General features: G+C 41.2%; 1 protein-coding gene across 4 annotated transcripts; it reads right to left on the reverse strand.

Moving 5' to 3' along the window:
- Positions 1-24: 24 nt before the first annotated feature.
- On the reverse strand, positions 25-12,030 carry LOC111563283 (dnaJ homolog subfamily C member 11). 4 transcript variants are annotated; one of them, XR_002745675.3, is made up of 18 exons: positions 11,545-12,030; positions 9,041-9,312; positions 7,698-7,827; positions 7,486-7,559; positions 7,289-7,390; positions 6,958-7,086; positions 6,719-6,841; positions 6,447-6,520; positions 6,165-6,354; positions 5,921-6,006; positions 5,301-5,417; positions 5,040-5,195; positions 4,577-4,646; positions 4,318-4,375; positions 3,435-3,577; positions 2,542-2,671; positions 2,306-2,420; positions 25-2,221 (listed from the first exon to the last, which is right to left on the reverse strand). XR_002745675.3 is itself a non-coding variant. In XM_055010853.1 (17 exons), exons 2-17 carry the CDS (start codon positions 9,113-9,115, stop codon positions 2,395-2,397), a joined length of 1,683 nt encoding a protein of 560 aa, XP_054866828.1. In that variant the 5' UTR covers positions 9,116-9,213; positions 11,545-12,030; the 3' UTR covers positions 25-2,394. The 4 variants fall into 4 exon arrangements, 3 of the variants coding, with proteins under 3 accessions (XP_054866828.1, XP_023118071.1, XP_035800368.1); XM_055010853.1 differs by having other exon boundaries at positions 25-2,420; positions 9,041-9,213; XM_023262303.3 differs by having other exon boundaries at positions 25-2,420.
- Between the last annotated feature and the right edge of the window lie 1,055 nt (positions 12,031-13,085).

Raw genomic sequence — 13,085 nt, forward strand, 5'->3', positions numbered from 1 at the left:
GGTCGCATTAAAGTGCCCTGGTAGTCAAATGTCACATTTTTATATTTATTGCAGTTCTTTACAGGACAGAACACAGGCTTCTCAACCATACATAACATTTACATCTTAATGCGAGTCAGTTTTGATGGCGGGATGGAATGTAACAGTAGGAGCAGTCCTTCTGCAGGCCTCATGGTGGCACCACAGCAGAGGTGACCAGACAAAAACACTTTACAACACACTTAAAACAACAAAAATAAGACAAATACTAGAAACAATCAGTGCAAAATGGCTGCCACAATAGTGACCCCAACACAAGACTGTTTTGATGTATCTCACTGATGTCTATAGACCAGTTTCCCTTCTGCCAAATACCAAGATCTCAATGCTTCCCTTTTTTATTTTTAAGCCTACCTACACTTTGTGGTCATGCAGGATTATCACAGCAATGGAAAAACTGAAATCAAAAGACACCATATAAAGTCAGCTGCATTAGTCACTACTTCTTACGTAGATGCAAACTGCAGTTCAGTAAAAGTGTACCGCTACAATTAGAGGCTTCAGCACCACTTTGATGACAATTGACCTCTAGTATTTGTTTTTAAATACTGTACATTTTGTGCAAAATATTACTTCTATATGCAATAAAATCCCATTTATATCATACATTAGTTGTTTCAATAGTGTTTTCATGAATTCCCTGTACTTCATTACAGGCTTTCCTTTAAAAAAGAAAAACAATAACTATTTATGGTCACAGAATCAGTCTACATATAGTCGGACCATTACAACTACTTACACAGGATCAGGGTAAGGAGTAAAATCAAACTAATGGGAGCCTAAATGAGATGCTCTACTGTGCAATTGATATGATAAAACTCAAGGACCTCCATGCTACAACAGCTATCTGTTTATCAGAAGTGAAGTGTATTGTCGGATATTACATTTCACCATGCCAACCTCACCACTCTGATGGGCGAATAGCTAGAGCCGAGGTAAGTTAGTGTGTGAATTATCGCCTGCTGGATGGCGATAAAATCCCTCTGGAACAAGTATGGGTTTAGCTTCTATATTGCCATGGCAAGATTAATGTGATTCAGATTTTTTTAATCAATGAGGGACAGAATAGTATTGAATTAAACATGGCACAAAACTGGTATACAGACTAAATATATAATCTATCACCAGATTTAGATAAATAAACATAGCCGTGTGAATGTGCCGCAATCAGTGATGTGGTTTTAGTGAGGCTCAGATATAGCGACAGCATCAGCAGCAAACAAGCTACATGAGGCAAAGTGTCCCTCTTCTAGTCGCACCCCGACCACAAAATAATCTTCACTCATATGTCCATCTTTTTCCCAATGTCCAATATTTGCTGTCATCGCTGGCTTTGTCCCAGATATACACCAGAGAAGTACAAACTAGAATCCTGACTGTATTAAAAATCATGATAGAAAATCCTTTTTTTGGGCTCCAACTGCACAGAGATAATCAATAAACACTGACGCAAATTCAAGTAGAATTTTTGCCTTAAACTGCAGCCTGGAATGAGATATTAAAAATCCATATGGTGAGTTCAAGCCTGTCTCTCCCTGGTTGGCTCACAACCATCAAAGCAACTCTTACTTTCCCTCCTTTTACAATGCCTCCTCCTTCCTCCATATCCCAGCCTTCACAGATATAAGTTGTGAGCACCACTTCATACCTGGCACCACAATGAGCAGCACTATAATGCATAAAACATGAAGACGAGAAACTTTAGCGAGTAACGAAAAACATGATTTCAGTCATTGCTCAGTCCTGGCAGGCCTCGGCGTTACTGAGGCATGATCCTGCATAGAGTTACCATGAACATTTGCATGAATTATGGCAATGACTATGTTATACCATTTTTTAGACTGAAAACTACCAGGGTGACACACATACAGGTCCAAGACTACAGTGATATGGGGTAAAATCACAGCTCCTTCGTTTACACCGACATAATGAATGTGGAGAAACATGTTTAAATGTACCCATGCAGTGATGGCTTCTTACTGGGGGAAATCATCACCACGTCTGCAGTGACAATCAGGCCGTCTGCGTAGCGCATCTTATAAAACTATGCTCTGGGAAAACGTCTTATCTCCTGCAGCACACTGATATTTCAGCAGCTCTGTCAGGTGGAGCCAACTGGGGAGACAAAGTGTAACACCTGGAGGAAACTCAGAGCTGTATTCCGCTGGACCTGGGAAATGGCCTACAGGAAAAGGAGGAGTGGAGGAACTTGATAAACAGATTCACTAATACCATGACAGAAGAAGGCCAGAGGAGAGAAACAAACTTATTTTTGATGTGTCCCCTCCGTTCTTGGGCTCTTCTGCTTGCACAAAGTGTGTATTTGCCTTCCGGTGCTCCAACAGCAGTGAGCTCCTAGGATTCGGACTCAATTCTGTGAGCTGACAAGACAAAAAGTAGATATAATTTGAGCATGGATGCAAGCATATACTGTAAGCTTTACCAGTGTTGTAATTGGTGTGCAGCTACATGGATGTCGGCCAAAGGGGCGACAGTACTAACATTGTTTGGGTATCCGTAGCGGCTCAGTGTCTGCAGAGATGACTTGGTGCATGACACCTCTGAACTGGTACAGTAGTTTTAGACTCTTCTCTTCTCCTACACAGGGGTCGTAGAAACCCGGCAACCCCGCCTGCACACAGAGAAACCAGTCATAAGCCATGTATGCATGCAGATTTATAGATGCTTAAATGGAACATTTTGTTTCTTGTAACTGAGGTTGTATGACGTACTTGTGAATAGTCAGTGTTTTACCGACAGTAGATGGTTGTTTGTACTTGTTTGGAAAAGCAGATATAAGCATCAGCAGGGAAACTAAGCAGTGAACAGGGTCAGCAGCATTTCTGTTTATGTATATGTATTTTGTTAGCCGTGTAAAAAGGCCCACTAAAACAAACTTTATATCAGTGTAAGTACAAATAGAATACTTTCACTGCTTTACCTTGCGTTAGCCTTTTCTGAAAGTGGAGGATTACAGGAGTTGCTGGTCTGCTTTTGTTTTAACCTGTTGTTTTCTTCCAACTAATGTATTAAAATACCAAAATCATACAGTAACACAAACAAACTAACCAATCAAAGCAGCAGTAGACCAGAGTTCCGTGAGGTGAAAGACAGAAGAAACCAATGTAACGGCTTCGCTTCCCCATCAGAAAGGGCTGTCTGACGGCAAGGCAAAATGGCAATAAAACCACTTTACTTTTTGAAACTAAACTGATATTGATTTTTTTTTTGGTGTTTTTTTTAGGTGGCTAAAATACATTTTGCTTCTGATCCCATCCACAACAGTTTACTGCTTATGGACTGCCATCTACTACTGGAAAGCACCTCATACAATCCCACTTAAACAAAAACTGAAATATCCCTTTAAGTACACTCTGTCATTTGATTAGACACACCTTTGAGGTCTCAGTGAGGATGAGTTTGGAGTCTTTGACCAGGCACTGCAGAGGCACAGTCACATCAATGACCTTGGCTTTCTCCTGCTTCTGGCTCGTATCTGACACAAACTTTCCATACCAGGCATTCAGGATGATCAAACCTACATAATAATATACAGCGTGTTAGATACATTCATGTAACTTAGGGTGTGTGTGTGTTTAGATATAAATGAACTGAATACGAGAGACGTTTAATGTAGGATGATAAAGTACATGTCACCAAAGACTGTTACTCCGTGAACTCCCTCTACAAGGACATAATTCCAGAAACTGACAGTGTATGGCATGATAACAAGTCTTTGACTGCTTGAAATCATTACTACAGTGCAATTATTCTACCTTTAATCATTAGTCTGAGCATCACAAGGTGCAGTGAGCACATCCAGAGATTTGTTCTTGAAATAATCATAAACATAAATATCTGATAAACATAATGAGAAGACCATTAGTATGCAGAGATCATAGTTCATATTTATGCCAATGTGCACTCTGGTGTTTTATGTGTAGACTTATACACTTAAGCTACAGAGATGGGCTGTACCACCATCATCACTTGCGTCACAGCAGTGGATGATGAAAGTCAGACAAACAGGATCCTGAAGCTGACAGCAACTAGAGCAAATGCATTTGAATTACACATTTGATTTTTTCCCCAAGTTTGGACTGGCTTCAAACAAAAAAAAAAAAAAGATTCTCAGTGTCTCACCCTAGAGTAGTGTGTGTGCGTGTGTCTGTGTGTCTGTGTGTGTGTGTGTGTGTGTGTGGGTGTGTGTGTGTGTGTGTGTGTGTGTGTGTGTGTGTGTGTGTGTGTGGGTGTGTGTGTGGGTGTCTCTACCCTCACCCATCTTAGATTCTTCTGCTTCTATGATTCTCCTCACAGACTCCTGCATCAGCAGAACCTGCAGAAGAGCCAAGGGAGAAAAGAGGAGGAGGAGGAGAAAGGAGGGGTGGAGGAGAGCGAAACAGAACAGGACGGCAGAGATTTTTTCAGATGAGATTCAGTCATGAGTTCATAATGAGGAGAGCTGAAGTTGGAAAAGATGATCAATTATCATCCCCGCACACAACGAGTAACTGTGTTTCTGCATGCGAGTACTCACAGCAGACTCTGCCTCCTGCTTCTTTTTGGCGATGTCTGTGGCGGAGCTCTTCCTCTGCAGCTCCAGCTCTCTGAGAGGCACAAAGACAGAGAAAGCAGACATCTACAATCACCCGCTGGGATTCACTCTGGAGGCTCTCTCTGATGACAGCATAAGCGTGAAAGAAACTCCTCTAGTAATGACAACACCCATCACTGAAATGCTGCATGTTTTGCCTAAAACAAGAGCTGCCTTTATCTAAAGGATAAAGTTTTGTGATCCAACTATTAAAGTGTATATAATGTTTTGTGTTTTTTTTTTAAACTTGGCGATTCTGGGTGATTGCCAAGGAAAGAACACTGCCTTTTACATTCAGTGAGAACAGAGATGAATTTTTATTATGACTGGAAACAAGCCTGGGACCAAGATTTTCTACTACTGGGACAAAGGGAGACTCTGGCTGAGGCAGAGCAGATGTACTCACTGCTCTTTCTGTGCTTGCGTATATGGGATGATGACGAGTCTGTGGATGGCCATGTAGACCAGCAGGGGTCCGACAGTAGCATAGAACACAGCACTGGGCAGCAGCTGGTCTGTCAGATGAACTGGAAACAGGTACGTTTGACTTGCACGCGCCAGCCTGCATTAAAACACCAGCACAAATGTAAAAACACACATTAGACAATCACGCAGTGAGACAAGGGCACATGAAAAGAGTGAGATCAGATGTTGGTTTGGCCAGTACTTGATCTTGAGTGTGACTCCCTGTGGGACGCCGATGCTGACAGTGGCTGACAGCACACTGTGTCGGCTGATCTTCCTCTCTGCTCCATATTCTACCACAGTGCCGAACCAGCCCGTCCTGTAATATGTGCAACACAAAAAAACAGAACGGAGATCATTAGAGAAATGGAGCTAGGCAGCTACCCAACACAATAACAGAATGGGACAGAGCAACTTGTAGAACCACAACAACTGCATATGTGATCAAATGTATGCATTTTTAAGGTCTCGAGTTTTGTTCAACACAATTGTTTAGACATAACTAAAAACCAAAAAAGGCAAACTGGGGTCTTTTTCAACATCAAGAAAAACATCAGGTTTGTCATAATAATTCAACTATTTTACAAGGAGTATCACCAGTTTCTTGCACTTCTGCACGTTAGTCTTCAAGTTAAACCACTGGATGCCGAAAAAAATCAGGATTATTAGCTGGTGTTGAGCTGCTTTTTACAATATGCTGTCATATTTCCAACAATTAATTTAAATTTTTTTTACTGGAATATTTTTGTTCACTAATTCTATTTTGTGAACCATTTGATTCAAAGGGAATACATTTAGGACATCCTCCACAGACAGACGTACTTGACAGAGCCTTTAACTTTGGTCTGGTCTTCATCCTGGAACTTGTACTGGTAGCTCATCATCAGGTAGGAGTGAGGCACACCCAGCTAGGAGGGTTTGGAAGCAACAAGAGTCGTGATAAAGAACGGACAATGAGTAAAGAACAATGTTTCGAGGGAAAAATGAACAAAACAACAAAATCATGACATAATGTGGCTGTGTCTACATTACCCACATTTGTGGATGTGCTTATGTTCGTGTGTACCTGCAGAGCGAGAGTAAAGTGGCTGCTCTTGGTGTCTCGGACCAGACTGGTAGTCATGGCGCTGTTGGGCCCCCAGCGCCACTGAAGGTAACCCATAGTGTTCTGATCCAGGTGGCGTGCTGTCATCAGAGAACAGCTCGGCCGCAAGCCTCGGGGAGAGAACTGCAAACCACACTGGGCTGTCAGGAAACTGGAGAGAAAAGTGACAGAAAGGAGATATGAAGGGATTCATATGGTAATATTATACTTTAATATGTTAATACTTAAAAAACTCAGCCTTACCACCGTGGAGTGAGATTGCGAAAAACCTTTAACCCAATGAGAGGCCCCAGTATATCTCCAGCACCTAACTCTATCTGCAGAGATGAATGCAGACAAAAAAAAAGGAGGTAACTGCAGTAAGGTAACAATGTATTTAAATTAAGCCAGAAAACTTTTAAAAAATCTTTTATTTAATGCTTCACATATTGAAAAGATACTCCAAAGAGAGATGAACTACTATCTATCACACACTACAATCTTTCCTGCGTGTATGTTCTTGTATTTGTGCATACCTCTCCCCAGCCCTTGGCTGACATGACTCGGCGTACGGTCATGTTGATGTTCCCTCCTCCATTCCCATTGTGCGTAGAGAGTGAACCAGACAGCACTGCTGTGTCAGAATTTGTCAAAGGAGCCTGAAGAACGACAAGAATATGGTAGACAGATAAAACATAGCAAAATATCAAAATGATCGTGGTACGGGTTAGGATATGATGGACAGGAAATGCAAAGTGAGACTGTTTTGTTGTACCTCGATGGATTGGGAAATATGCATCTTGTTGATTTCAATATGAGGAAATCCTCCTCCGGGCATCTCTTCAAAGTCCTCATCGTAACGGTCAAACAGGTCAGTTGCATCCACACCAACGCTGATGGTGCCCTGAATAACAGAGTGGAAGAAAAGCCTGACAAGATTAATTAAGAAAAAAGGAAAACAGTGAGTGACATTATGAAATGAATGTAGAAGCTGGTTACAGTAAAACTAAGTTGTGCTACACAATGTATTTAATAACATTTGCATGTGGCTCATATGAGCGAGACAGTGAAAGTAGTAAAGCTGACAAAGGAGTGATGGAGCAAACCTTGGGGTTTGTTCTTTGCTGCAGTCTCCTCTCTTCTCTTTCTCTCTGTAGTCTTTCATACTCCTCTCGTATTTCTGCTGGCGTCCTCTTCCTCTCCACCACCTACACACAAAAATAAGGCACAGGTGATGAAGATAAACAATGTAGCAGCAAAACCACTCAGATATAAGACAAGTATGTTATGTCAGAAAACACACCTCCCAGCCTTCCACCTCCAGCCCTTTCTTCCCAAAGATGTCATAGATGGCTCTGGAGTGGGCATCACTCAGCACTGAGGGGAAAGAAGGAAACTACAGTTCAGTCAATCTTTTGTTTTTTGTCTGTTTTCATGAAGACACACTTTAATGTCAGCTGTATTCTTTTTCAAGTTGAACCAAAAAGCTTTGTTGGTAACGACAACTGTCCTTACCTTCATAAGCCTGATGAACCTGGTTGAACAGTTGTTCAGCTTGTCTCTTCAGCTCTGGGTCCCGATGCTTGTCTGGATGATAGAGCATACATAGCCTCCGATATGATGCCTTTAGTTCCTCCAATGTAGCCTATGAAAGGGGAGGTTGCATGTGTCACTCCAGAGTACGACGGCAAACAACAATTACTTGGATTATTGATGAATCTGCCAAATAAATTAAATTGGTAATTTGATGATTTTATATAATCATCTGTCAAAGGAGTGTCTGTGGACTACTCATACTACTATCTGATCACTGTCCTTTAGAGCCACACCCGACTAGTTTGTGAATTAACTCAACTTTGTCACTAGTTAAACAGCTCAATCAATCAATCAAAGTTTATTTGTATAGGCCTTTATAACAGCCCAAAGGGTGACCAAAGGGTTTCACAGTAAAAAAAAAAAAAAAAACAAGAAAATGACTTAAAGACAATACAGTAACTTAAAACAGGACAACAATCACACTCGCACTCACACCTATGGGCAAATTTAGAATAATCAATTAACCTCAGGATATTTTTGGACTGGCAGAAAGACCCCAGGAAGGCTGGGATGAGAACCGGGGATCTTCTAGCTGCAAGGCGAGTAGTGCTAACCACCATGCCACTGTCCAACTCGTAAAAGCTCAAAAACTTTTAGTTCTCAGTGACCCCTGTTCTAATCAAAACAATAGCAATGAGATGTTTAAATTTTCCTCTAAGTTACGAAAAAGAACATTAGCATGCCGTGTTTATATTTCTATTTAGTGTAACTGCAACTGCTCGACTGATTTTCACTCAGATGACTGACTAATTAATCCACTAATGATTTCGGATCTACTCCTGAAACATGCTGCATTAAGACATCAAAACTGAAGACACTGAACCACTCTTGCTAGTTAGTCACAGTGCACTAAACATAAGATTGAAATTGCTTTAATGCTCTACCTGTAAAGCTGTGGTCTGTCTCAGTAGCTTCCTGAGGCTATCTAACGTTATCCAACTGAACTAGCACAAACCATGATCGACTCTTTTAGTCTCCTTAGTTGTAATGAAAAACGAGATTTCAGAAGGTGCTCATGGATGCAGCTATAACAATAACGCCAACAAACCCCATCCAGATAAAGATACATGAGTACATAACAAGCTTTTAGCATCAACCGGTCTCAACCTCGACGGATGATGGTGCTGACTGAGGACCATTATTTAACTGGAGGATGATACACCGACTGCACTGCTCTCTCTCAATGACAAATCTGCCCAGAGGTCACGGCAAAAAGATCCGCTATCGTCGGACTTCACTTTAAAACACAAAACAAAGTGTACCTCTTTCCTAACGTTGAGCAGAGAGTAGTAGTCCTGGTTATTAAACTCAAATTCATCATCCAAGGAAGCCGCCATGTTTGCGTTTGTTCCGGTTTGGTCCCGCCCACCGCCTCAGTGCTCTGGAAGCTCATTGGTCAGCGGTGGAGGTGCGGAATTTGCTCTGCTGCCCTCTGCTGGTTTGTCCCGAGCACAGCGCCAGGAGAGTCACAGCAGAATAGAAAGGTGATGAGGGGAGGGTCTGTTGTGGTTTTTTTTGGAGTTTAACAGTGCAGCTGAAATCAGGATGGAATGTTTTATTTCAGTCGATTTCAACAAATAAATAAATAGATAGATAGATAGATAGATAGATAGATAGATAGATAGATAGATAGATAGATAGATAGATAGATAGATAGATAGATAGATAGATAGATAGATAGATAGATAGATAGATAGATAGATAGCTTTATTGTCTGTTTCAAGTAAAACAGAATGTTTGAGGGGGGCTGTTTGAGTGATTTTGTTGGCCTGTTTTATTATTTGGGAGAGTTTTGTTTTTGTGTTTGATGGTGAAGAAGTTGAACCAGGTTGAGATGTTATAGGTGAGGATGGATTTGATGACTGATTTATGAACGAAGGTTAAAATGTCTTTGCTGATGTTAAAAGAACTGAGCTCCCTGAGCAGGTGGAGACGCTGTTGTGCCTTTTTGTAGACAGAGTCCACATGTTGGCCAAAGGAAAGGCAGGAAATTATTGAATATATTTTAATTTTCCATTTTCAACAAAAACAAAAAAATGCTTAATTGAATTTAACCATCTTACTTTGACTGCTTTATGCAATTTATCAAGGTGCACGGGTAATCATTTCAAATGAATTCAATTAAGAGTGATTTACATAGCACCAATCCACAACAAATCTCATCTCAAGGCACTTCACATATTAAGGTGAAGACCTTACAAAATGTAAATAGAGAATCCGACAAAAGTCCAACTAAGTTTCCTATGAAATCCCTTTGAGTAAGCACTTGGTGACAGTAAAAATGAAAAATTACAAACTCCCCTTTACCAGGAAGGACAAATAGATAGATAGATAGATAGATAGATAGATAGATAGATAGATAGATAGATAGCTTTATTGTCTGTTTCAAGTAAAACAGAATGTTTGAGGGGGGCTGTTTGAGTGATTTTGTTGGCCTGTTTTATTATTTGGGAGAGTTTTGTTTTTGTGTTTGATGGTGAAGAAGTTGAACCAGGTTGAGATGTTATAGGTGAGGATGGATTTGATGACTGATTTATGAACGAAGGTTAAAATGTCTTTGCTGATGTTAAAAGAACTGAGCTCCCTGAGCAGGTGGAGACGCTGTTGTGCCTTTTTGTAGACAGAGTCCACATGTTGGCCAAAGGAAAGGCAGGAAATTATTGAATATATTTTAATTTTCCATTTTCAACAAAAACAAAAAAATGCTTAATTGAATTTAACCATCTTACTTTGACTGCTTTATGCAATTTATCAAGGTGCACGGGTAATCATTTCAAATGAATTCAATTAAGAGTGATTTACATAGCACCAATCCACAACAAATCTCATCTCAAGGCACTTCACATATTAAGGTGAAGACCTTACAAAATGTAAATAGAGAATCCGACAAAAGTCCAACTAAGTTTCCTATGAAATCCCTTTGAGTAAGCACTTGGTGACAGTAAAAATGAAAAATTACAAACTCCCCTTTACCAGGAAGGACAAACAAAAAACAAACAAACAAAACCCCAGCAGGTTCAACTAGCCTCAGGGAGGGCAGCCATCTGCCTCTACTAGGTGGGATGAAGGCGGGAAATTTAAACGTTAACATCATAAAAAATTCACAAAAATAAGCCTACACACAAAAATGCAAATAAATAAGTTCCAAGGAATGATATCATCTTGATATATATTAAATAAAGACAACTGGTAAAACCCAGAGTTACACACTGGGCAACCAGGTCAAAGCTACTGCACCACAGCAAGATTAAGGTTTTTATTGACAGACCAGGACCCTGTACTGGCCTCCATGTGCACCCCAACATCAAGTCCGTTAGCCTTCGAAGGAGACCACAATGAGTGTGTGAAGGCCCATATTACAAGGGAAACCCACAGGCTGCTAAACTAAGGCAGGTCTATGGTCACAGACAGGGCAACAAGAGGACCCAAGTAACTGCAAACTAGCAATCCTTGGAAGCACTGTATGAAAGAAATGTGGAGAAGAAAGGGCTCCTGTATCAAGAGACATAATAAAACGTAGTTTTGCTCAGGCAGGCATAGAGTCAGCGAGTCACAAGGTAATTTTCTGTCCAATCTACTTAAGTCCAGCCCACCCACTTAGCGCGCTTTACAACTGAGGCAGCGTTCATTCACTCAGGCTGCTCCAAGCGCAGACCTACAGATTCACTGTTTATTTCCTCTTCAGAGATCTCTCTTGCAAGTTATAAAACTTATTATTTTTTTTTTAATTAAAATAAAACTCAGTATTTGGGGGATTTCTTGTTACCTTGATCATGATCATGTCCCAGTGGCCTGATCCGTTTTCAAAGTAGGATCACATGTTGTCACCAAATCGGGACAGCCTTTGCGGAAGCCGACTCCGACATCTGGAGCGTCCGGATCACTAATAGTTAGGAATAATCCTTTCATCCACATCTGACCAATTTTAATATCCAATAAGAGCTTCTTAACAGTCACATCCAACCTCCAAATGGTGTAGGTCATCAAGAACCTTCGATTTGATTGGTCACTCCACTTTGATACCTTCAAATCCACATCAAAAAACGCCGGGCACTCCAGCTCCGCCCATCCCGTCGGTCCACCTGAACTAGATCCCGTCCCTCCGGGAATAGTCAACATCTAACCACTTTCATCCCGAAAATCCACGCTTCCAACCTCCCCTCATCACGTCTTCTCCAGGCGTCCATCAGTCTCTCATCTGAACACCACGGACTCTTAATTTCAAGCCCCGAAATCCAAGTTTCTCAGCTCCTGTTACCTGCCGGACAATTTCCGGGTTCAAGTCCGATGTCTCCGCCCACCTGTGTGATGTCATAGCCGAGCCACCGGAGCACTGTGACACCTGCAGCTCCAGCACCCTCTGCCGGTGTCGTCCCTGTCCTCCAGCCGCAGCTTTGTGCTCTCACCTCTGAAGCAGCTACTGGCAGGTAATCATATTAACCTAGGTAATTATTGTTGATTTAATCTGAATCATGTTGGCTGTGTGTGTTGACATTTCAGTTTTTATCAAACTCATGATTCAAGCCTGTCATATAACATTACAATGGCTGTGTTTAAGTTAGCTTTTGAAGCCTACATGGTTGGCTTAATAGCCCCACATGGCCAAGAGGCTCAAAGTGCGAACAGTCCCATTACCCTGTGGTCTCTTTCTTTGACTTTTGGAACCACAGAACATGCCTTTGTTGTAACTGGGATAGTAAGTACAGGCAGCACGGTGATGCAGTGGCTAGCATGGTCGCCTCACAGCCCAAAGCTAGCTTCTAGCCTACCACTCTGTTAGAATCTATTCTCCCTCCTGCAGCAAGATAAATAGTAGAGGAAACAATCGTTGTGTTTTGTGATAACAAAGCTTCAGTCAGCATTATTAGTGATTGCTTCTCAGTCACATCTGTGCCCCATCATTTCCCACTGCAGCCTGCCTTGCCAACAATTGCCCAAACCAACTGAGTAAAAACATAATCCAGTTCTCCACTACTTCACCTCCTTCACTTCTTGAGTCTTGAAACTTAATTTCTGAAATCCAGTTTCATTTCAGACATTTCGTAAACTATTCAGTTTCTAGCTTACTTGGGAATGGATATTGTTGCAGGGTTTTCGATCTGCCTCCTTTTCAGTGGAATAAAGAAGTTCACCCAGAAGGCAACAGTAAATATTTTACTTATACTTTATTAGTGTAGTCACGTCTATCATAATGTCTGAGTGTTTAGTCCATATGTAGATACCCTCTTGGAACAGTCCTTGTTGTAGCTTGAGGTGTTTCTATATCAAGTCACTCCAGCAGTGTCTTAAATCTGACAGTAGCCTTTC

Source organism: Amphiprion ocellaris, chromosome 5, assembly GCF_022539595.1.
Source record: "Amphiprion ocellaris isolate individual 3 ecotype Okinawa chromosome 5, ASM2253959v1, whole genome shotgun sequence".
Taxonomy (NCBI): Eukaryota; Metazoa; Chordata; class Actinopteri; family Pomacentridae; genus Amphiprion; species Amphiprion ocellaris.